Consider the following 26,106-nt stretch of genomic DNA (forward strand, 5'->3'; position numbering starts at 1 on the left):
TCAGACAGTATATTGGTGGAGATAATATAACTAACAATTATCACTTGCACACTGTCGTCAAGGAAGTTCCTTCTTTCTTAGGTGGAGGGTCTGTGGAGTAGGATGTTAACAGATTGGTATGCATGCTTCGTGTTTTGTCTGCTATCAGAAGGCCTGAAAGTTTAGGGGAACAGCAGTGTTCTCTTGTATGACATCAGGCTTTTTATTCATTGTCTTGTTTCTCAAAATTATGCAAGCAGTATATACCATGCAGTCTCTGCAAGCTAAGTTTCCTGCATTAGTATAGTCAGGGACGCTTTCTCTTAGTTGCAACTGTCAGTTGTCAACTCTGTCAGTTATTTTTGGTGATCAGAACTGTCACAGACTTTTCTGGAGAAAACAAATGCTTGGTATCTGCCCTGGATTTGATAATAGCCAGCAACTCTTTAGAAATTCTGGTTCTCTGGGTAAGAAAAAGTGGGTGAGAATCCTCGCAGTGGCAGATAGAACTTGGTCTAGAAGTGTGTTTTTTGACCCTTCTCAAACTCTTGGCAAATACCTGCTATTCCACCCTACCACTGGACTTCCTCTAAAAAGCTGTGAATGTATGTGCTGTTTGTTTGTGTTGCTTCACAGTGAAATGAGTTTGTCTAGACACATTTTTAAGTGCATTTCTTCACCAGCTGAACCATGCAAGAACAATTGCTTCAGTCTTCTATACTACCACCATTCCATGTGTCTAGTAGTGAGCTTGCTTACATGTTGCACCTAGCTGTTTAAGGTCAAAATCCATGCAAGGCATTTGCTGACATTGGTCAAATGATCTTTGCTGTTGCTACCATTAAGGTTAAAGTACTTGCCACACCCTGTGGCTCCTTTTGTTCTTCATCCTATTGGTTTTCTGGATCGTGCTCACTAAAGTGCAACCATGGGAATTTTAACTTAACTGCTGCTTTCTAAGAGCACTTGTTCCACTGATGTAATACCCTCTTCTGCCTTTCCTTTGTGCTAGTCAGCTCTAACAATGTCAGCCGTGAGAAGCCACATTGCTTTGCCTGTTACCTGAATCCGGCTTAAGGTGGTGTCAGGGTTGAGATGTATAAGGAGAGATGAGAGTTCCACTCTATAAAGTGCATTTATTGAGAGATAAACACGTAGTGTTGACAGGCAACAAGTTGGTTATCTTGCTAAGCAGATGTTCTGTCCCAGAGAAGGTTGATCAGACAGCCCGTGGGCTGTGTGGGACCACATATCACCTCAGCGGTTTTGAAAGCATGTCCAGCCACACTTTTACGCTCTTACCTTTTCTTAGCTTACCTCCTCTAGTGCCTAAGCATGTTTTATTATACTTTCCCCATATCTATTGTCTTAACTCTGCCTTTACAGTCCCAGTCTCACTTCTCTCATGCCCATACAATGTGGTTTTTGTTGCATCTTTCTCCCCAAAAAACAGAATTAACCTTAGTCATCACAAAGTTTTTAACCTGACGAGCTAGAGCAAATAGTTGATAAGCTCAATTATTCTAATTCAATAGGGCCTTGTTAAGTTTCTGGAACAGAGATGGAGGAGGGTGGAAAGGTGGAAAATGTGAACAGATGCTGACTAGCTTTTTGGCCCATATGCCCACCTATGCAAGTTCTTGTCCTAACTACACACAAACTGTCAGATTTTTCCATCTAAGTTGCTATGAATTCTTTTGTTTGGTGCCCTTAAACTCCTCTCTTTCTTGGTTATCACCACTTGAAAAGCTGTCCTTGAGTGTGAACCTCTTGTGATTTTGGGCTTATGGGTGTTTCATAATCTACACTGGAAGTCTTTTCAAGGGTTTATTTGTGAACTTTACAACCTTCTTGATTAAGACTATGCATAAACATAATGCCTATATAGTACTGTATTTACCTGAATCCAAAATGACTGAATTTAAGACAACCCTCCAATAATTAGATTCTGTACATGAAAAGCTTATAAATTTATTATACTTTCCAACTGTACAATTTAATTATGGAAGGGTTGTCTTAAATTCATCCCTCCCCTCCCCCTCCATTGCAACAGTGGGGCAGGGTGGGTGGTGGGGAGAGCAGGCAATGGGGGAATCTAGACGCCTTACCCCTTGCCTCTTGCTCCTTGCCTTCTGCTGCCTGTCCCTCCTGCCACTTGCCTCCCCCACTATCTGCCTCCAATGCCTGCACCCCCTGGCATCTTTCCTCCTGCCCCCACTTGCTACCTGTCCTCCCCCATTGCCTCTGCTCCCATCCCTACCCAACACTCCTTACCCTCTGGTTTTGACCTTGCTACAGCCCAGGGCACAGCAAGTGGTTGCTTCAGCCATACAGCAGCTGTTATGGTGCAGGCAGCTTCAGCCCAATCCCCGACTGGAGCTGCTGTCACTGCTCCTGCTATCAGGCTGAACTGGAACCAAAGCAACCCTGTGCTCCATGGCCTGGGCCAGAGTCCTATCAACAGGGATCTGGGTTTTCCGTTTCCCATGAAAAATCAGTGTTTTTTCTGTTTTTCTCTTTTAACTGAGAACTAGGCAGATTTTCCATTTTAATGGAGAAACATACAGATTTTCCACTTTTGCAAAGAGCTCTATGCTGGCTGGCAGAGTTCCAGCCTGCAAGGGGCTGGAGGGACCAGGAGAAGGGTGGTCAGGCATGGGGACACCACATGTGCTCTCACACATACATATGACCCCCATGCAGCCTGGAGAGCGGCTTCCACAGGTAAGTCGAGGGGGGGAAGGGGACAGGAAAAGGATTGAGGTCTCCATAGGGAGGGAGGGAGTTGGGCAGGTCTGGGTCTGCTGCCTAGCTACCTGGTGTGTGGGACTTGGGGCCAGGATGTACGACCACAGGGCCTAGGCAAGGTGGGGAGCGTTCCCTACTGCTTTGTGCGTTCCTGGGGGAGCACATGCCCCCCCAGATCTGGGTGTGGGGCAGGGGTGGGTGCAGGCTTGGGCTTCCTGCCCTGCTACCCTCCCCCGGGGGCCTCCACAGCCCAGCGGGCAGGGCAGAGCAGGGCCAGGTACTCCATGTTGCCATGGCAAGGCATCCTCTGCCCATCCGGCGGCAGCAGCAGGGGAAATAGCACTGAATTGTACCCCTTGCTGCTTCCAGACGGGCAGGGGATGCCTCACCAGGGTGGCACTGGGCTCCCAGCAGCGGCACCGAGTTTCCCCGCCCAGCCCTGCCGGGTCCCGCCCGCTGGGCCATGGAGGGCTGGGAGGAAGGCAGCAGGATGGGGCGCCCTGAGCCTGCAGTGGGCAGCCTGCTCACTCTTCCCCAGGCTACTCTCTGGCAGTGCTGCCTGTTAGTTGGGGAGCCAGGCTCCATGCTCCACTCCCTACTTGGGCTGCAGCAGCTGCTGCCTCCCACAGGTGGCAGCTGGGGCTGGAGGGCAGGGGTTTGTGGACACGGACCCCTGGCCCCATAGCCCTGGCAGCTGGAGACCCCCTCCGGCATGGCTGGGGGTCAGCAGGGAGCTGTGGGTGGGGAGTGAGGGGCCTGGACCTGCATCCTGGGGAGGGGGGAGGAGGGGCAGCTCTGATAATTATCATGGGGGAAAAAAACCCACACAAAACCAAATACCAAGATTTATAGGTACTTAGAATTGATTTTATTATAGTGATTGAAGCACTGGTAGTCTTCAAAATTACTTTAACATTGTAAATATATCAGTGAAGCATTGTATTCTGTATGTGTATAGTGGTGTTTCATTTTAATTGCCAGTTTGGGGGGGTTTAATAAGAGACTCTGTGATTTTTATCAGAACTTTTGATTTTTAAACAGAAAACCAGGATCCTTGCCTATCAGAGTGAGAGGGTTAATTGTCAGGGGGCGGGGGAGAAGCTGTAGCTCCAACCCTGCATCAGAGCTGCAGAAGCTGCCTCCCCAACCACTTTGTACTTGAATCCAAGATTAGGGGTTTCCCCCACTTCCCCCCCCATGTTAAGTGGGGAAAGAAAACCTAATTTTGCATTCAAGTAAATACAGTATTTTAAGTGCGTGTGGTAGATCGTTAAAATGGAAATGCTTTGTCTGTCTTGGTTTTGTTTTTGTTTGGTTTTTGTTATTTTTAATAAAGCTGTGGCTCTAGTGATTTTTAGACTTCTAGTGTTTTCTCCTGTATAATTGGATGTAAATGTCACAGTAATAGACACTGCTATTAGTGATGTTAATCAACTGCATATTAAATTGCTGTTCCATACCATATTGACAGGCCAGTTAAAAATATGAGTGGCTGAGACCGAGCATGAAAGGAGAAGTTTAATTGTTGTACCTATGTAAGCTAATACTTGTATTAATACTTCACCTACATTCATGGGTGGAAGGCAGGGTACATTTGCACCATATAGACTAGTCAAAGTAGAGAGAGATAGCTTCAGCCTATGAAAGCCTGTGCTCACTTCATCAGATACTGTGAAAAGACCTGCACAAAGCAGTGGATGCGAGGAAATTTGAATGCAAGAGACAAGGCAGTGGGAGGGGACAGTGCTGAAAAGGCAAGCAAACAAGCAGTAAACCCATAGGAACAAAGTAGTCACAAAAAGCTAGTCCAGGTAAGGGGATAAGAAAACAAAGTTCCCATTTAAACTATGCTTAATGCAGTCCAGCCTGTTGATCGTGTTTATTGTTCTGCAGTTTTCCATTCAAATCAGTTTTTAGAAGTTTGTTGTCTGAGAACAGCCACCTGCCTGTCAGTGACGGAGAGATTAAAGTGTTCTGACACAGGCCAGCATGCCTTTCTGCAGCTGATGTCAAATCTGTGTTCATTCATTGTGTCATGTAGGAATCGCACCATCTGTCCAATGTAGAAAGCAGAGGGGCACTGTAAGCAAGTGATGGCATATATGACAATGGTGGAGTTGTAAGTGAATGAACTTTGGATGTTTTAATCCATGTTATTTGGTCCAGTGATGATGCAATCTGTATTGATGCTGGGGCACAGAAAGCATCTGGGTCCATTGCAAGGCATCGTGCCTTGGTGAGACTGGAAGTTAGGTGGCCTGTTGCTTGAGAAAGATTGGGGTTGGGAGGCTGTAAGCTAGGATAAGTTTATCCCCCATGACTACTTTGAGGCAATTGTAGAATCATAAGAAAAATAGGGCTGGAGGGTACTTCCACAGGTCATTTAGCCCAGCCCCCTGCCTGAGGTAGGATCCAAACCATCCTATACAGTCCACAGTATAAACACTACATACGACCTACCATCAACCCTAACACAACACAGTTCTCACACCCTCACCTGCCACAGGTAAAGCAGGGGAACCATGGCAGCCAATGTCCTGCTTCTATGAAATGTTGTCAGTACATGCTCAAAAGATCCTGGAGAGAGGGCCATGGACCCCACTACAGAGGAAGGGAAAAACCTCCACAGTCCATACCAATCAGCAGAGATGTGGGTTTTCTGGAAAAATTTCCAATGCCCTAAATAGAGTGTGATCTGATGTAGCGTATTTATTTGACTTAAACAAAACTAAAAAGGTACTGCCATGTTAATTTTATGTCCCAATAGCCACCAGTATTTGAACTGAAATATTTGATTAGGGAGAAAAAATAAGTACAGCACACTTAATGTGGTTTAAATGTTATATTCGAACAAATTTAAAGCTTTATGTGGAAAGACATTTTTATTGTAATACTTGTAATAAAAGACATACACAATAGCATGGACTTCCCTTGCATTTTGTTTACATTTAAGAAAAAAAATGAAGACCCTGAAAACTGTTCATACACTAATTTGCAAAGAACTGTGCATGACATGCTGTGGTTGTCCACTCATCTACTTCAACAGAGTTTAACTCTCTTCCACTGAGGTCACTGCAGCACCTCCAGTTTCATTGTCACTATCTGTAGAATCACTTACACAACTTATTAGTTCCATTTCAGCGTCAGTTTGAGGCAAATCTGATTCAGAACTACTTGAACCACATGTTCTTTCACTAAAGGATGGTTTTACCAATGAGTCTGTGGGCAAGGGTAACTTATCATCACACTTCATCTTCTTCACTAATTGTGCTCCTGACTGATTCTCCAGAAGCAAGAGATTATGAGAAATAGAAACAAGCTTAGCAGTGGGTTCATTTGTTAGTCTATTCCTCCTTTTTGTCTTGGTTGAGCTGAAAGCCTTCCAGTTCCATTCACAACATCCCCTTTGGCCAGGACCAGGTCCAGTTCTGTTCACAAGAAGCTGCTGTTGGTGGAATATTTAGGATCCTTAGAGCAATCCTGGACAAGTTGGGTGTTACAGTATCCCTTCCACCATGTGAGAGGAGACGTATTCTCTGCTGCCCACCAAATGATGTCTTTGCTCCAAAGTTTTTCTTTTGTGTGGCACTCGGCAATGTGTCATCATAGCTATTTCATTGATGTTGCGCCATTCTTAGCTACTTCTATAATTGTACTGAGAGCAGTAGATAATTCATCTTCTGATAAATGTTGTCCTCTGGGTTGAGGGTCCAAAAGGTTTGCTGCCAGATGAACTGGATGAGAACAAAACTCAGATCTCTTAGTAAACATTTGTACTACTACTTTTTTGGATAGAGTTGAAGAAGGCAAAACCCCAATTAGATTTTCATTCAGTTGTCTGAATATCTCTGGACTATTTGAAAGGCTTGGTGTATCTCCTTCACCTTTCTTAATAGCCATGGAAACTGGTAGTAGTAAATTGAATGCTCCTTGAAGTCGAACTAAGATCACATCACTGTCAAGAATCTGTTTTTGAATGTTCACAGGAATAATCTGGGATACTGTGTCATTTATTGAAGGACACTGTAAGCAGTTCTTTGCACGCAGCAAACTACGTACAGGCAGTCCTTGGACTTATGACACAATTGGTTCCTGAAAGCCACATCTTAAGTTAAAATGTTGTAACTCAGAACCGATTTTCCCATAGGAAAAATGTTATCAATGGGGGGTGGTTCCTGAACCAAGGACTGATACCCTATTTTCACCAAAAATAACCTAGCATTTTGTATTCAATCAATTAGCTATACTCATCTCAAATACATTAATGTATTTATATTGTAAACAGCAATCATATTGATTTGGAAGAACTTGTTTGAAGTGACTTTGCTGGACTTTTTGAAGGGCTCTTGGCTAGAGTCTTCTCAGGAGTCTTGGCTCCAGGTTTTTCTGGAGTGTTGTCTGCTTTCTTAAAGAAAGTGTCCAAGGAAGTTTGGACAGATGTTCTCTAGGGAGATGGGTAATGCAGTGAACTTGTTCTCTGGTGCGGCATTGCGTCAGATCAAGTGTTGTGAAGTCGAAACTGATATCAGAAAGTCGAAACAGTGTCAATTTATAAATGTCATAAGTGCCATTTGCTGTAACTCGAAACGTCTTAAATTGAGGACTGCCTGTAAACACTTTGTAGCTGAGCCCCATCTAGTTCCTCCTGACAGTAAAAGTGCACTTTCCTTCCCCTACTTCTCTTTCTGTTATTTCTTCAAAGTCTGATTAGCAACATGATGATTGTTGAATACCTTCACAATTGCTTTGCAGTTTGCCAATATTGTCTTTGCTGTATTTGCAGTTATTATTTCCTTTGCCAGAAGATTCAACCCATGAGCAAGACAGCCAAATACTATTAAATGAGGATACTTTATCTTTAACATTTGCCATGCAGCTTTCATGTTATTTGCATTACCAGTTACAAAGGCTCTAGTTACCCTAGAGGGACCTGCACTTTCAGTCTCTTCACTCAGTAATTTGGCTATATATTCACCTGTATGACTATAAGATTTGGTAGCAGTTGCTTTCAGAATATTGGTTCAAGTGTTGCTAACATAATGTTCAATAAAGGATTTCCTTGTATATCAGTCCATCCATCTGACATCGGAGTCAGTGATTCTGCTTGACCAATCCTTTGAATAACCATTGTTTGAACTCTGTCATACTCTCTATCTAAGAGAGAATGTGATAAGCAATAACATGATGGTAATTTATATGATGGGCGAATTAGTTTGTAATGTTCCTTCCATTTTTTATTTCAGTTATGGAAAGAGGTGTACCACTTGCACATATAGCTTGAGCTAATGTCTCATCTGCTTTTTCTTGATCTTCTTTGACGTTTTGTCCACAAAGCTTGATTAAAAAGCTTTCCTGAGTTCTCTGCCCGAGCTGCACACCTCTGGGGGGGAGGGAGGAGGGGCGGGAAGCCCTGCATGATGGAGCCAGCTGCCCAGCCCCACTAGCTGCCATGTGCAGGTCATGGGGGAACTGCGGGGAGCTTTGTCCCTCTCTTTGCTGCCCTGGCCGAGCCCCACAACATGCACCAATGGCTTCATTGCATGGGGTTTTGGCTGGAGAACCTGGGAATTCCATGCAAGTCCCTTGCAATGGATCTGGTGGGCAGCCATGTGCAGTCCTGGGGTTCTCCGGGACTGTACATTGCCTGGGCACTCCATCTGCCATGGGCTTTGAGTGCCCCAAGGGCCTGCTGCTACTGCTTGTGGCAGTGGCTGTGTGCAGTTGAGGTGGGGAGCATTTCAGGGGGACCCCCACACACCCCACCGTACGCATGTGCCCACCCCACACACATGCCATACACACCCCTCACAACCCCCAAACATCCATACGCAGACCCAGCGCCCTCACCCCCCCATGCCTACACACACACCCACCCACCCACCCTTCTATCCCACCATATACAAGAGTAAAACTTCATTTTGAGCTATTATGCAATCGCCTCTATATGCACAACGCAAATGTACACCAATCGGGGAAAAATATTTTTTGAAATAAAATTAAAATATAGTGGACATTTGATTTATAGTATATAATTTGGTTTTTTTTCTGGTTCTAAGATGGCAACCCCCCTCCCAAGAGGAGTACTTCTGTGGGCAAGGGGAGGGACTTCTGGTGGCAACGGTCAGGGTTTAGGTGGCGGGAATTGAGGTCTCAAGGAGTTGACCAGGGGGCGGGGCACCTATCCAGGGGTCGGGCTACCTTTGAGGCCCTCGACAGCTCACCAAAAGTCGTGAAGTGGCCCTCTAGCCAAAATAATTGCCCACCCCTGCTGTAAGATGCCCTAGCCAGGGGCTGTAGGAGACAGCCAGTGGGACTGTTGTCCTTGTCCCTGGGAGGTGGGGTGGGGCTCAGATACAAAAATATTTACATTGCTCAGGTGATAGTTTTCTAGGTTTATTTCCTTGTCTAATGGCTGATGGATATTTTTCCTACAGGTTCTGTGTTTGGGTTTTTTTTGGAAAGAGTTTCCATTTCTGGAAGACAGGGAAACATGTGGGGGGACCCTCGACCAGCCAACAGAATGGGCCATTTCCAGTAAGTATTTGAATTTGGACTTTATATTTCAAGGGTGCTTTTTTTAATGAAATGTTTAAACCAGTGTGGGCTGTGACATTCATTATGTTCTGTCTGAAGCATCCAGGTATTACTGTATAACAAAGTGACAGGTTCCTAACCACTCCTCTCCCCCACTCAGGGAGATGAGGGTTTGCAAAGTATCCCCGGGATGCACAGAGCTGGAGCAAAAAGTTCTGCAGAATCACAGAGATGTTCTAATTCAGGGGTGGGCAATTATTTGGGCCAGTGCACCACATAAGGAGTTTTGGTGAGCCGTTGTGGGCCGGGTCAGCACGCCCCAGCATGCAACAGGTCACCAAAACTCCTGGGGTGCTTGGCTGGGATGGGTCTGCAGGCAGGTGGGGAGCAGCATCTGGGAGCAGGATGGATAGGTTGGGGTGGTGCTGGGATCACAGGTTGGTGACAGTGTGGGGCCAGGGCCCCGTGGCAGAGCTGCAGTCTGTTGCCTGAACGCCCCTGAGACCAGTGTAGGTTCTGTGGGCAGGAGTATGTGGGGAGCAGATTGGGGCTCCACTCTGGCCCCCAGCCCCACACTGTCACCACCCAGCGATCCCAGGGTCTCCATGGAGACTGGCTGGGACCCACGCTGGGGCCTCAGGCTGGCAGGGAGCTGTGTCGGGTTGTAGCCGAGATCTTGGGGCAGTCATAGTGTGGGGCTGGAACCCAGGGCAGAGCCACAATCTGCTCCCTGCATGCCCCTGCCTGCAGTACCCATACCTGTTGCAGGGATGTGTGGAAGTGGATTGTGGCTCGATGCCAGCCACGCTGTGTCACCACCTTGCAATCCTGGCCTTGGCTGCTCATTCTGCTCCCGAACACCATTCCCTGCCTACCTGCGGCCCCATCCCATTGGCCCAGCTGCCCCCACTGCCTACACAGGTCCCAACCCTGGTGGTGGGTGTGGGGTACATTGGGCCTGGGTCTGGCAGCCGCAGCAGCTGGAAGGAGCTGTTGCCTCCACGGCCAGGGCTGCCAGAAAGCGAGCCTGGCCACTGCATTGCTTCAGCCCCTCTGTGTACCTGGGAGCAGCGGGACTGGCTGCATGGACCATGGCCTGGGCTGCCCCCCGTATCTAGGCTGGGAGGGACCCTCTGTGGGCCAGACAAAATCCCGTAGTGGGCTGGATCCGGCCTCCAGGCCATATTTTGCCCACCACTGTTCTAAGTGCTTGCTGTGGCTTTTATTTCAAATATCACTACTTTTCCAGTCAGCCATTCAGCTATGGTCATGATCTCCATGGGTGCCTGTAATTGTGCAGGGAGGCCACTCCAACACGCTGTAATTACAATGCATCAGAGCAGACTCAATTAACCAAATCTAGATTAATAGAGTCTGCTGGAGCGTGCTAATTAGCGTGCCTCCAGCAGCCTCCATGTCTCATGCATCAGTGTCCCAGTGCTTCAAAATGGCAGCAGGACTGCTTTAACTAAAGCTCATTGAATGAGCTTTAGTTAAAGCACTCCAGCTGGTATTTTGAAGCACAGGGACACTGATACACGAGACATTGTGGGTGCTTTAATTAGAGTGGCTCTTGGAGCCACTCTAAAGTATTGCCCCTCCTCCCCCCCAGACACACCCCGGAGCACGTGTAAAAACGCCACATTTGATTGGAGAAGTAGCACCTTATGAAGTAAAAGCCCACAGTGCTTGCTGAATGGTGTTTGCTGAAACTTGTTCTGGCAAATTTTAACATGTTGTGGACCTCCCCAATGGGAATGCTCTGCATTCAGATATTTGTCAGAATTTCCTCTTCATCTTGCTGTGAAATACTATTTTTTCCATGATGTCTAAGATATTGTTCAGGCACCAACACTGGCTTAAGCTGCTTGTTTTCTAGCACAACATTTTGTTCCAGCTTTCTGGAAAGTCTTACTGATTTTTTTTTTTTTTTCCTCTAAGGATAACTGTTTCTAACATTTCTGCTCCACTCATTGCCAATTTCCAAAAAATATCCTTAAATTTAAGGAAGATATACATGTCTGTGGGCTTTAATATACACCTGACTTTGACTCTAGATGTTGCTAAGACCTCTGGGAATTTTAAATATAATGTGGATCCTCTTGGATCACAGTGTCTTTCTTAGTTTTACATATACCTGCAGTTTCATAACTTCTGTTAAGTCTCTTGTGTGGATTGAGGGTTTAGGCTACTCTGAATACTAGAGAGAGAAATTTCAGAGCACAAAGCTAAAGATTTGGGTGTACAATAAGAGTCCTAGGGATGTTGGAGCTGTCCTCAGCCATGAAGGACCAGCACAATAGAACACTTCCCTCATTTTGCATTCCTTTTGATTGTTTTTGTGCCCTATCTTGAAAATGGGACATTGGGTAAGAAAAAGGAGGCTGCAGAATCTAGACAGATTTTTTTTTTTTATTTGTTAGTACATAGTTCTTTTTTTCATTCTGGTGAACTTGTTTATATTGTCCAGCACATTTTCCCTGAATATGAATCCACTGATTACATTATTTCACACTTGAAATTGCTCCTGGGATCTCCAAGGGGATTGAGTATCCTTGTTACTGTCTGAAGCAATAGTTAGAAGTAAAGAATACTGAGAAATCATTTCACCCTTATGTACTTCAAATGTAACTGCACATATCTTTGGCCTGTAATTAGCACTGTCAGAGCACTATTGATGATTTTTTATTTTCAACAAATTTAAACATTATTATTCTTTAGTGCTAGAAAATTCCACCCTTGTCCCTGATTCAAGTTATAATCCTTGTTTTTGTATTAGCATTCAATATGATAATTCTAATGGCCAAGTTCAGATGTGTCATTGCACATTTTATTGGTGAATAATTTTGTCACTGTTAACTTTTTAAAAAGAACTCAATGTGCTAAGATGGCTAAAGAAGTGTCTGGTGAATGATCAAGATCTGGGACTATTTTTAAAGTCTTGAAATACTTTCTTTCTTGATTATTATTATTTTTTATTAGGTTTTTTTTTGCGTGTATGTGTGAGGGACTTGTACTTGACTAAAGTGCTCTGTATTGCAGTAAAATCTACTGGATTGATTATAAAACTGAATGAGATGTTGAGAATAAACCTCCCTGAGGATCTTATTATGTAGGGATCATTAGCTCCCACAGTACCACCTGCATACTAGAATTGGATGCACAGAAGCTAGCATGATATTGTAAGGAAGCTGTACAATTTTGCATCTGACCACTGCTCTGTTCCTAGTCTTTGGTACCTTTAAATATCTTAGTGAAATTAGCATGAGTTATGGGTCCTCTGCATCATACAATATGGCAAAAAGATACAGCAAGAAAGATAAATTAGCATGTAGAGCATATTAAGATGTTTAGGTAACCTTCACTTCTGAATGTCTCATGGTGCTTTAGAAAGTTAACCATTTGTAGAGGTGGTGAGAGAACTTTGTCAAAGCTGGCCAGTTTCCTCTAGCATTGTACTGATGATGATTACACAAATGTACTACTTGAGGGAACCTTGCACAGCTCCCTAGCCATATACAGTTTAGGACTGTCAATTGCTACCATCACTAACTCATTAATATTGCAGGTATTTCCTGTTGAGTGCTTCTGGAAATTGTGGTGAAATGGGAGCACGCGAGTTTTCTTTCTCACAACTGTCGTATGCTGCCTCATCTTAAACTGCCAAACATCAATATCTTCTGCGGATCTTAGACTGTTACACAACTCTATAAAGGGTTAGAGAAGAATGTGCTGCTGTGTAGATTGCAGACTCTGAGCGCGTTATGAATAATACTGTCTTTATTTCTACAGTGGGAGCCAAGAAGAAAGGTTTGCTCCCGGGTGGAACAGGGAATATCCTCCTTCCCTTGATAGTCTTGCTCAAGAAAGACACTCTGGCAACTTCTCTGGCAGAGAATCACTTCCTTTTGATATCCAGGCAGTCACAGGCCACCTCAATCCTCAGTTTGCCAGCAGAGAGGAAACTTCTTTCAGCTTTGGAGGTAGAGATGGACCACGTAGTGACTTCAGAGCTGGGGAGGGGCATCATGATTTCAGGGGCAGAGATTTCCCACCATGTGACTTTCAAAACAGAGCTGATTCACAGCTGGACTTCAGAGGAAGGGAACCTCCCGCTTCTGAATTCAGGGGCAGGGAAATGTACTCAGGAGACTTCCGGCATAGGGAGGGGCTACATATGGACTTCAGGGGTGGGGACATTCCTTCAATGGATTATAGAAATAGGGAGGCATTTCGTATGAATTACAGAGATAGGGAATCACATACAATGGATTATAGGGGAAGAGATGAACCCCCATCAGATTTCAGGGGTAGGAGTTCATTTGATCTGGACTTCAGAGGTCGAGACGGATCTCATTCTGACTTTAGGGTAAGGGACATGTCTGAGTTAGACTACAGGGGCAGAGACCATTCCTATTCAGATTTTAGAAATAGAGATGTACCTGATTCGGACTTAAGGTGCGTGGGTACATCTGATCTGGATTTCAGAAACAGGAATATACCACCTTCAGACTTCAGAAATAGGCACAGGTCCCGGTCTGATCAGGATTTTAGGGGCAGGGATGTTGCTGCTTCTATGGATTTCACAGACAGGGAGATGCCCCCTGTCAACCCAAGTCTTACAGATTTTAGGCAGAGTCAGTCTACGGTACCTTTAGCAGACAGAGAGCCCTCTGGTACAAGTGGCAACAAGAGAGAGGAGTCTGCTACTCTAGACAGACCTTCCTTTGGTGGACAAAAAGGAGAGTTTCAGCCTTCCGAGCCAAGAGCCAGAGAAGAGGAGTCCCTTGGACTGGGTCTTGAAACTGAAACTCCACTCGATTTCCAGAGTAGCCATGGGCCTCTTCCCACACTTCAGGACCAGGATGAGGTGCCTCAGAACTTTGCTAACAAGCAGCAGCTTTCTGGGGGTGAGCAGCAAGGAGGCGAGTCTAGCCTTGAAGTAAAGGGAGAAGGTGACCTGGATTTCCTTGGAAGGCAAGATACAGACTACAGAAACATCGAGTACGGAGATGTAGATCACCGGGTGGCGGGGGTTCAACTGTTTGATTATGAGCACGGCAAGTCCTTTACAGAAGGAAAACCCAGCAAAGATTCTAGGCAAGACCTTCAGGTATGTGGTTTTATTGAAACTCTGAGCCATAACCCATCTCTCTTTTTCTTACTTTTTCCTTGCATGCTTTAAAGAATGGGGGAGAGTTTCTATTTATGTCCTATGCTGACAGCTGTATCCCACTTTTCCTACTTTCTCTGAAAGCTGCTTCACTCTCCAGTTCTCTGCACCTGCTCCTTTTCTATGAAACCTCTTTCTCATCCATATTTAATTTATTCAAAGTAATGTCAAAATAAATAAAAGAAGTCGGCTTTCAGTGTCTAAATGTCTAACTTATGGGGAGCACGTAAAAGACAGACAACAAATAGCCTACCTTTCGTTAACATTGTTTTTTATTGTCCTATGATCTTTTCAGGATTTGGGACACTTGGCAGTGACTGATTATTCTGAATTAGTTAGCATGTAGGCAAATGTTTGCTCAGATTAGATTGAGACAATGACATTTGATCCTATAATCTAAAATCCATTTGAAACGGATCTCCCTAAAGAGCTAGAGTAAGTTGCCCAGTTGGCTGCCTAAATCTAAAAAATAACATTACTTTGAAAAGGTGGTCTGAGGAATTTTCATTATGCTCCTTGTGTTAGAATTTTGTTCTACTTTACCGTTCGCTATTTTGTCTTTTGGACAAGTATGCCTTATTTGTCAAACCATCTTGATTTCTAACCTTAAGGACCAAGATTACAGGACCTGTCCCAAAGATGTAAAACCAAGCAAACTCATTCGGTTAGGAGGAGTGCCTGAATCTGCCACAAAGGATGATGTAAGTCATTGTTTTAATACTTCCAAAATCTATTTACCCATGTAGCAAAAGGGGTTTTACCCTCCTATGTATTGCAGATACTTACTCGCATATTCAGAAACAAACTTACTCGTCTTCCCCCAAGAAAATCTTTATATCTTTTTAAACAGAACAAAAACAAAAAGCCCAAAATTACCAGTCTAAAATTTTCAGGTCTTTTGTTTCTAAGTGATGTGCTGAGTACAGCTTACCTCATCTCCTCAGGTTTATTTTCCACATTTTCCTATCCAGGTTCAGAGATGATCAGTAGTAATTATAGGTAGTTCTGATTTGACCGAGTGGTGCGTAGAAGTTAAATTCCTGTTCTCTCACAGGTGGGGAAATGTAATTAATATTGGCTTGATAGTTTAAACCATTTTGGTGGTCCCAAGGCATTAATTTCCCTTTCTTTCAAGGCTGCCTCCTTCATTTACATTCGTCTTAGTCATCAATGCAGTTAATGTCCAAGGGAGTGACAGGCTGCTCCATAGTGAATAGCTAGAAACTGCTAATATAGAGATGTCTTTTTCTATCTTGTACTGTATTTGATTGTAGTAAAAAAGCCAACACTGCTTCTATGAGGTGGCAGAAATTACCTCCGTAACGCTTTTAGTTTGTCCCATGATATGTTTTACAGTTATTCCGAACACTGGACCTGGTATCTTTAACACTCTTTGCTTAGACCTTCAGTGATGGTCAGGCAATTACAGAGATCTGGCTACCTTGAGAATTTGTGAGAATTTTCTTTGCTGAGACTCTTTCATCAGAGACCCTATCAAGACCCAAACTGTCTCAAAGATGATGAGCAATCACTGATTTTAATAATGTAAAAGAAGTGGTCAGGGGAGGATTGCAGTTCATTGAGGAGATTAAAACCAACATAACACTATGTAACAAACCTTTTGCACTGTAGCTAAAACAGATTTCAGCCGTGTTCATCTTCACAAAGCAGTTCGCAGATTTGAAGGGGACTTGGGAGACCATGTCCAAGAACACTTGTCCAAAACTAATAGAAATCGTAGAATGTGTTAGGTAGTACTGCATTGTAAATATGTTGCCTTTCCAGAACAGTCTATATTTTGGTATTTGTTTTTGAATGATGCAGATTTTTGGGACTTTTTTCCTATAGATTCTCAGTGCTTTCCGGGGGCCTGATGGAACGCGTGTGAAAGGCCTGCGCCTGAAAGATTACTGTTCAGGTGAGTGTGTGGACTTTTTCAACACTTACAAGACTGGTGCTCACTTAGATTTTCTTTTTTCTTTTTCTTTTTTTTAACTCCTTGATGTCATAACCACACAAACATTTTAAATCCACAGTACCTACTGAGTCATATAGTGTGTCCACTTGCTACCTTCAGGATTGATGGCATCAGTCACAGATGTGGTACTTCTGAGGTTAAGCACCTGCACTAGTTCCACACTAGCCATAGGGGCTAGACTGGGAGTGACAAAGTGCACCAAGGCTGTTCTGATGAACCCTATCACAGTTAAAATAACTTTTCACACCAGGTAGTGTTGTCTAATAAAACTAGTTATTGGGCAATATTTTTTCCTGTTCATGAGGCATTGACCTCTGGAAAAAATTCTCTACAAATAGTAGTCTTCTCATAAGACCTTGTAATGTTGATGGATACAGCTGTTACATCTCATAGATGTGAAACTTGGGACAAAACCTAACTTTTTTAATCACTCTAAGTACTGGGTCAGGATAGATTTCCTCATCTCTACCTATCTGTTTTGGTTCACATTGCTTTGCTTCTCACTTGTATTCAGAGGAGTTTTGCACAGGAAATCTTTTAAAAGGTTCCTTTCTAGGTGAGAAAAATGTAGAAACAAGGAAGTGCAATGGTTGAGAATGATGAACATAAGTGATTGAGGGTGATGTTAGAACAGGGATGGGCAAAAAAAGGCCAATGGGCTGGATCCAGCCTGTAGGTGCCCCCACAGTGTTTGAAATGGGGCAAAGCCTCACCCACTCCTGCCAGAGCAGCCTGTGCTGCACTCCTGCCAGCCCAGGCCCTGGCCAGTGTGCAGCTTCTGGCAGGGCTGTTGCCCGTGCAGCAGCCAGGTGCTGCTTTGGTCCCCTCACCCCCAGCGGGAACCACCCAGCTGAATCTGCCTGCCCAGACCAGCGGAGCAGGGGCAGGAGTGAGAGAAGGAGCTGCTGCTGGAGATGAGGGGAACAGAGCAGCACCCAGCTAGCTGCACCTGCACCAGGAACAGCCCTGCCAGATGCTGCACACACTGGCTGGTGTCCAGGCCAGCGGGGCTGTCCTGCTACCCTTGCTTGCAGCTGCTACTTCTGCCGTGCCACGCTGCTCTGGGTAGGTGTGGGGGAAGCTTCAGCTGGGCAGCTCCTGCCCAGCATATGGAGCTCTGGCTGTAGCTCCTGGTTGCCTTCCACCGGCTTCTCCCACCTGGCATGATAAGCAGCCACCTGTGAATGGGTGGAAGGCAGCTGGGAGCTGGAGCCAGAGCCCCACATGCTGTGCAGGATCTGCCTAGCTGAAGTTTCCCCCAGGCCTGCCTGGAATATCATGGCAGCAGCAGCAGTTACAGCTGGAAGTGAGGGGAGCAGAACAGCCCTGTCGGCCTGCTTTCCAGCCGGTGCATGCAGCTTCCAGTGGGGCTGTTCTTGGTGTGGCTGCAGCAGCTGGGTGCTGGTCTGCTCCCCTTGCCTCCCAGTGACAATGTGAGCCCAGCTGGCTGCGGTTGCATTGGGAACAGCCCTGTCAGAAGCTGTTTTGTGGCTGGCTGGTTGTGGGCGGGAGCATGGTACAGGCTGCCCCAAGCAGGGGTTGGCCCCATGTGGAGTCCAGCTGCCTACTGGGTGATCTCTGCTGCATGTGCCCCCTACTTCCCACTCCCTCCCCTTACCCCTGGCTGGCTCCCAGGCAGCACCTCCACACATGCACATGCCCCCTCCATGTACCCCTGCCATATCTCCCCTCCCCCTCAACAGGGCAAGGTGTGTAGGGAGCTGATCACATCTGTCCTGCTCCCTGCCCACTCAAAGCCCCACAGGGAGTTTGATGAGTTGTGGTGAGGGTGGGGGGGGTGCTGATCCAGCTGGTGACAGACAGCGCATCAAAACTGTCCATGTAGCTCTTGGGTCCAAATAATTGCCCACCCCTGTGTTGGAATCATACTAGCAGGGGTGGTCTGTAACTAGCGGGGGTGATCATTGTAACCCTGAAAAAGGTAAAAGTTTCTGTGCTTGCTGCTGCATTGTTTTATTGTGAGTTTAGGTTGTTTACTGAGCACTTTGAGTCCTTGGGGTCAATTCATTACTTATTTGCAGTTAATTTCTAGGGGTGCACCAATAAAGATTTTTTTGGCCGATGCCAATGGCCTATTATTAAACATCCATATTGGCTAATACCAATCTGATAGCCAACATGCAGCCTGGCAACTTGTAAACCAGTGTCTGGCCGGTAAATCTGTTGGGAGGAAAGGTTGTGGGGGGGGGGGGGGGGGGGCAGATAGAGGCCCCCTCAATAGGAGGGAGTGGGGCTGGGGCTGGGGCAGGGGCAGAAACAGGCGCTGCCCAGCCAGTGTGGGGTGGACCTGCAGGCAGCTCATCTAGTGGGGAGTGAGGAGGAGGGACAGCTCCCAGCCACTGTGCACACCGCTGAGGGAGCCATGGGGGGCATGTGCCCTCTGGATTTGTGCGTGGGGCTAGGTTGGGCTGCCTGCTGCAGGCTCTGGGCCAGGGACTGTGCCAACCTCTTCCCGGTGGGGTCTGGGCTGGGGCTGCATTCAGGGCAGGTGGGGGTGGGGTGGGTGGCAGTGGTGCTGGGAGAGGGGCTGTGGGGGGGCTACAGTGAATTTTGAGTTACAGCCCATTGCATAGCCCCTCCTCCCAGTGCTGCTGCTGCTGACCTCAAGCCCAACACCCCCCCCCCCCCCCCCCCCCCCGCCAGGAAGAGGCTGGCACAGCCCCTGGCCCTGAGCCCACAGCAGGCAGTCCATCCTCACCCTGCATGCTAATCCGAGGGGCACATACGTCCTCCAGAGGTGTGTGCAGTGTGGGGAAGCCACCCTCTACCCCATCCCCTGCAGCTCAGTCCTGCGCCCTGCCCCTGCTGGGCAGCACCTGGTCCACTCCCTCCCTCTGTGGGGGCCTCCATCATGGAGTCCCACCTCCATGCCCTTCCCCTCTGCTGCTTCCCTTCCTGTCCACCCCCTCCCTCACAGCAGACTTACTGGCTGAACACTGCTCTCCAAGCTGCTGGGCTGCATTCCTGACTACATGTATGCTGAGGCTGTGTGCTTCCACGTGGCATTTATTGGTGACATTATTGGCTACACTGGCCAAAAAAAGCCATTGGCCTATAATGTCATTTTTCCTTTTATTGGTGCCAATCCGATATGGACTGATATCTCGGTACACCTCTATTCATTTCCTAGTTTTATTAGCTAGGGGCAGAGAACCAGGAACCACTAGGCATTTCACAAAACAAATTCTTTTAATGCATCTTTGGTTCTAGAAACTGAAAGAAGCTTTCTCAGTTTTTCTGTGATCCCCTGAATTATAGAATGTACCAGTGTGATGTTGCTTGCTCTTGCCCAACAAGCAGGATTCACGGAGGGTATCGTCAGTTTTTCTCTGCACCCTTCCATTTTCTTTAGGTAATGATACAGCATGGTTATCACCAAGACTGTTAAACAAATACAGTGAAATACAGCAATTGCAGAGCATGGAGGTTATACATGTGCAAAATGGTTCTTTTTGGTATCCTTTATCAGAAATATCTCACTTTTCAATCATGTATACATTCCAAATTAGACTTCTCTTCACAGGTCTGGCGGCTGCTGCTGTTAGGAATTGACTTACTGCCCCACAGATTCAATACTTGAAACTGCCAACTGGTGGTCATTCTTTACCCTTAAGGGTGCCAACTTTCTTTGCAAAGTTCATTTTGTTTCAGTCTTTGTCCTTATCAGTTTGGCAAGAAATAAATTGTTTTTTATAAAATACATCCATGTGGTGGGAAGGGGCTACTTCAAGTAGCTCCTACTTTGAGGGCCACCTGAAACCTGTATTTTGATCCTCTTTTGGGAACTTGATTGCTTAATAGACTGGCTTCGTAGTGGCTGGTTTACAACCATGCAGAATTATTGTAGGTCGCATGACTTTTTCAGCAGTTCTATTATTTTAGCACTCTAACAGATTTTCTTTTCCATATATCCCAAATCTTAATCTCAACCATGTTGTTGGAGTAAACAGTAGTTGGAGATCTCAGAATTTGAGGTTCCCATGCTATTGACTCATCTGCCCTGACTATATCTATGACAAAAGAGCTTTATAAAACACCTAATCAGGTAGCTAAAGAGATTAATAAATTTTACTTAATTAAAAAATTACTGAGTTGAAGAGGGTTTATGAAATTGAACACACAGTTGAGTTTTTCTGAAAAAACAAATATTTGGAAGTAGTAGTACCCTTATGACTAGGACACTGCTCCTGCAGCTTAGGTAGGTCAAAAGCAAAATTGTGTGGCAAACTGTTAGAGTATAGCTATAACCTCTGTCACATACCTACTTGTAATAAACAGGCCCATTAGCTGTGGTGTTGATTAAATACAGTATTTTGAATTATGCTGTGAAGTAATGTTAAAACCCTCTAAGAGTGGGTTGTATATTCTTCTTTGAGTGTGTATCTGCTGTCCCACCAAAACTGATAAATTTAAATGCGTAATTGTGTTGGTAATATGTTTTGGGAAGAAGAATTACTGCAGGTACAGGGAGAAGGAAGTTGCCAGTAACTAATAACACATTCATAGAATCATAGAAATGAGGTTGGAAGGGACCTCTGGAAGTCATCTAATTCAACCCTCTGCTCAAAGCAGGAGCATCCCCAACTAGATCATCCCAGCCAAGGTTTTTGTCTAGCTAGGTCTTAAAATCCTCTAAGGATGGAGATTCTGCCACCTCTCTGGGTAACCTGTTCCAGTGTTTTACTACCCTCCTAGTGAGGAAGTTCTTCCTAATACCCACTCTAAACTCCCCTTCCTGTAACTTGAAACTATTGTTCCTTGTTTGTTCTGTCATCTGTCACCACTGAGAACAGTCTAGCTCCATCCTCTTTTTAACCCCGCTTCAGAAAGTTGAAGGCTGCTATTAAATCCCCTCTCCGTCTTCTCTTCTCTCAACTATATAAGCCCAGTTCCCTCAGCATTTCCTTGTAAGTCACATGCCCCAGCCCCCTCACCATTTTTGTTACCCTTTGTTGGACCATCTCCAACTTATCCACATCCTTTCTGTAATGTGGGGGGGGCTCAAAACTGGACACACTACTCCAGATGTTGCCTCACCAGTGCTGAATAGAGGGGAATAATCACTTCCCTTGCCCTGTTGGCAACATTCCTACTAATGCAGCCCAGTATGTCATTAGCCTTCTTTGCAACAAGGACAACACTGCTGGCTCAACACTGCTTCAACTTACTGTAGCCCCCAGGTCCTTTACTGCAGAGCTGCTGCCCAACCAATCGGCCCCCAGCCTGTATCGGTTTATGGGATTGTTCCATCCTAAGTGCAGAACTTTGCACTTGTCCTTGTTGAACCTCATGAGATTTCTTTTAGCTTAATCCTCTTAATTTGTATAGGTCCCTCTGAATCCTAACCCTACCCTCCAATGCATCTACTCTTCCCTCCCAGCTTTGTGTCTTTGAAAACTTCCTGAGGGTGTACTCTATGCCATCTTCCAAGTCATTTATGAAGACATTGAACAAAATGGGCCCTAGGTCCATCCCCTGGGGCACTCTACTCGATACCAGCCATTGATTAGTACCCCTGAGTCTGCTCCAGCCAGTTTTCTATATACCTTACAGTTCATACATTCAGCTCATACTTCCTTAGCTTGCCTGCGAGATTCAATTTGAAGTAGGCTTTCCATAAGTAATGATCAGATTGGTTGAAAGTTATAAGATAACAAATATAGTAAAAAGGTTAGCTAGCTCTCACAAAATCAATGACCCTGCTCTGTGCCTTTTGCAAGACTAGTTTGTATGTCAAAATGTGCATAGTTAGTTATTCATTCTTAAGATTAACAACTTGACTTGTTTATAAATATAATCTTAAAAATGATAAAATGTAATAAGGGAGGCATATTTCCCCCTCTGTACATACTGATCATAGAACACTGTACCTTACACAGAGCTTTATTTTTGTTGTTGTTTGGATTCAAGTGCTCTCTTCCTTAGACTGTTGGCCCATGAGGTATGCAAACAGTAAAACACTTTCTGTGGGGGTTTTTAAAGGGGGGAGTAGAAGGATAAATCAAGACAACTGGCTTTACAGTGCTATTGACTTTCAGCAAAAAAGCCAGCACTAAGTTAGATGAGCATCTTGTATCCAAGCTAAAATTACTGTACCCTGTTACCTTCCACAGTGCCAATTGATTTTGAGCTCGTAAGTTGCGTTTTTGGAATGCTCTTTATGGGCAGGCTAAAGGGACTGAGCAAATACATTGGTATGGAGGTTTTTCCAACCTAATGGTATAGAATAATGTTGGCAGATCTAATCATAGTGTAGGGTAAGTAGTCTAGATTGGTGGTTCCTCCTTTGATTACACCTTTTTCAGAGTTTTTTTCTTTCTTGGTTAGTGTCACGAAGACATGGTATCTAGTGTTTCTTTAAGAACTGTATGCCATTTTATTCTCTATCACCTTCTTTTGTTGATTGACGAGGAAGTGCTTACCCCGAGGTTGGAAAGTTGTGGAGTTTGTAGTGATATGTAAGATACCACCAGTCTATTTGTACCACATCCTAATTTCTTCCTATCTTATTATCTATAAATTCGAAATGGTGCTGACACTGGCAGAAATATGAAACTGAAAGTTTGTCCTTCAGGGAATCCCCTCTTTTTAGTTTTTGGATCTTCTCAAATTTTAAAACCCACTGTTCCTGCATAACTTTTTTCAATCTTTATTTTTTTACTGTTTTAGCTAGTGTGTAAATGCTTCAATTTTTTGTGTGCGTGCCTAGTGCCAACAGAGCTTTTGGGATCGCTGTACATATGACCAGCTCAATAGAGAGTGAGGAGCTAAATTTATTTTTAAAGGACTTTTAATGAGTTGTGCTCCTTTTAAACAGCTATAGTAATATTTGCCAAATGCAAAATTAATTCTAAGTAAATGAATGAGAGCATGAGATGGATTATATAGTACCAATCTCAGCTTTCTGTTCAAATGAATTGTTGCTGCTTTGGAAAATCTCTGCAATGGAAAGAGCATGGAAGGGGTGCTTTCTTCAACCAAAATTTGTATTAGGGTTGGTACCAGCAGTTGGGGAAGCTGTATAAGGGTGATGAGCCATAAGCAGAGGTTGCTGGTAGACCCCTGAGGTTGTTCTGGCTTGCTCTACAAGTGCATCTGGGGAGCCAAGAGGAGTTCTTCCAGAACTGGGAGACCCTTGCGGAGGATGGACACATTGGCCGAGGTGGAGAGCGGAGCGCCCAGAGAGGAGTCCCATGAAGCGGAGCTGGAGGGATCAGGTGAGCTGGGGAGGAGATAGTGTTGGTTGAGGGAATGATAAGACCTATAGCAGCCTATTTAAATATACCTTAAGTGGCTTGGGAGTAGAAAAATTTAGAGTGAGGAGGTTATGGGGTTTTGAATCCTGTTTTTAAACGGGGAGCTGATTTCTGAATATTTTGTTTGAAAGCCTGCGTTGGGTAACGAAAGGAAGAGCCCAAGAACACTATACATTGAGAAATGGGAATATCTTCCTCCCCCCCCCCCCCTTCCCCTTCCCTGCTTCTCCTGTTAGTAGAAATATATGGGTGACTTGGGTGCAGGGAGGGGAAACTGCAAAGTTTGACTGGATAGCTATTAGAGTAGGAAGCATCCCAGAAAAAAATATCTGGGTACGACACTGCTATGACAGACCAGAGATGCCAAGTAGCCCAATGATGCATATGCTAGATAAAGTGTTATGGAACAATTGGGTATTTGAGCTCTGAAAGGCACTTCAACCACAGTGTCAGAGTTACAGAGTTCGTCTTCAGAGCAGGAGGAATATGTAGAGCAGTAATCATCCCTGCTCATTGAAGGAGGATAGTTCAGTTGGGAGCAAGTGTCTGATAATGGAAGGAGGGATATTTGTAATTGCCGATTTGCTTTTGGTCTATAGGAAATTAATAGTATTACCTATTAATTTGCATGAATTTCTTAGAAGCTGCTTTTAATATCAGCTGTTTTGCTTTATTTGTTCTTGGTGGGTGTTCTAGACACCACTACTTTTTCCTTTGATCCCATTATACCTCTCTTTAGTGACCCTGCCAGCTCTCTTTGCCTGTTGGCTCTGCTGAGCGCTGCTCTACTTACTCAGCTAAAGGGTGGGATGGAAGGTACAAGCTTTACATAGCTGTCTGCCTTCTCTGGCACCAAGCACATTGACTTCATGTTCATTCTCTATGGCCCTGGATGTGTCCTGGAAGGTGGGCAGTGCATGCACTTCCCTTCCCATGCAGCTTAAGGCAGTTCTTTCTAGGACTTGACCAAGAGAGTTGAACTTCATGGTCATTCTGCTTAGCTGCTACCATATTGGTGCCCTTTCAGATCTTGATTAATAAGCTCTATAGGTAAACTCATGAAAGGGATTCTTTCTGGTGCAGTCTATCCTGTATATCGGAGCAGTGAAGTGAGTATCCATTAAGATTTTGAAATTTAAAATAGAATTCCCTCATAAGGCTTATTAACTTGGTAAGAGCTTGTAGTTTGAAGGCTGATAGTCAACACTTCCTTTGGGATTTTTGTATGTTTTTCTCATCAGAATGAAGCATTCCCACATACTGGGGCATATACTCTTCACCTTTTAGTGTGCATGCCAAGGTAGATGGGATCCTCTTGTTAAAGCAGAGCTCTTATGTTCTCAAGCATTCATTGTCCTTTTACTCTGGGGTGTTTTTTTTTTCCATATAACCTAATTCCAGCTCCCTCCTCCTATCCATGAGTGTAGCTGGGGCAGGTGGGAAGGAGAGGACTGACAGCATGCTTTAAGACTGAAGTCTTGCACCTTCACAACCTGCTGGTGTTTGTGTAATTGCACAAAGCATTGCTGCACCTTCCTGCCCTACTGTCTCCTGAAGGCTTAGTGCCACTATTCTGACACTGCCAGTGCCAATAATACCTATGTTTGCATCCCATATCCTACATAGCAGTACAAAGCCAAGCTGCTGTTCTGGTCAGTGGGGATTGTTTTGTGAAGGGTGGACAAGTGCCTGACTAAACTGAACCTTTTTTTTGTTTCCTTTCAGAAGTGACTCAGGTTAATCCTTCTGAAGTATGGATTTGTGGCCTCCATTGGAAGCCTCACTGCAGAAGAGGTCTTGGTGCCAACCATATGGAGCACAACTAGAGATAGATCCCACAAGGGCTTGTGTCATAGTTTGGTGCAAGGGACATGCTGTGGAATGAGTTACTGTTTCTAATAAAAATCTGTGGCACAGAGGGGCATTTTGCCCAGTGTAGTAATTATACATTTAGGGGAAAATGACTTGGCTCACCAACCAAGACTGGGATTAACGAACATGAAGAATGACCTTATAACATTGTGTTCAGTGTTTCCCAAGGCAAAAGTTATGTGGTCCACTCTCCTGCCTAGGGCATGGCTGGTGATGTGCAACCCACCAGCACTTATAGAGAAGTCTAGGAAGATGATTATTAAGGAACTCTCCAGATTCTGCAGCATGTTTGGAATCTCAGTTTTAAGGCATGACCAGATACGCTGTTCCCCAAAGCTATTTAATCTTGATGGGTCTCAACTTTCAGAAATGGGGGAAAGTGTCTATAATGCCAGCCTGCGAGAAACAATTGAATCCTGTTCGTAGCCAACGGAAGTGGCCTGGACCAAAAATCCCACTTAATTTCAGTTGGTTCTTGTATCTGGGCAGGTCACTTGGTCCCTGTTAAGTCTGTTCAACAGAACAGACGGTTACTTCTTGACAAG

At 45.0% G+C, this 26,106-nt stretch overlaps 1 protein-coding gene across 2 annotated transcripts in view; it reads left to right on the forward strand.

Moving 5' to 3' along the window:
* Window positions 1-26,106, forward strand: part of RBM6 (RNA binding motif protein 6) — a 104,807-nt gene that overhangs the window by 10,890 nt on the left and 67,811 nt on the right. For both annotated transcript variants that reach the window (XM_059716152.1, XM_006265535.4), the window contains exons 2-5: window positions 9,162-9,261; window positions 13,054-14,374; window positions 15,046-15,135; window positions 16,283-16,352. In XM_059716152.1, coding sequence (XP_059572135.1) covers window positions 9,162-9,261; window positions 13,054-14,374; window positions 15,046-15,135; window positions 16,283-16,352 — 1,581 coding nt within the window. The remainder of the gene's footprint in view (window positions 1-9,161; window positions 9,262-13,053; window positions 14,375-15,045; window positions 15,136-16,282; window positions 16,353-26,106) is intronic.

This window comes from Alligator mississippiensis, chromosome 12 (assembly GCF_030867095.1).
Source record: "Alligator mississippiensis isolate rAllMis1 chromosome 12, rAllMis1, whole genome shotgun sequence".
Lineage (NCBI taxonomy): Eukaryota > Metazoa > Chordata > Crocodylia > Alligatoridae > Alligator > Alligator mississippiensis.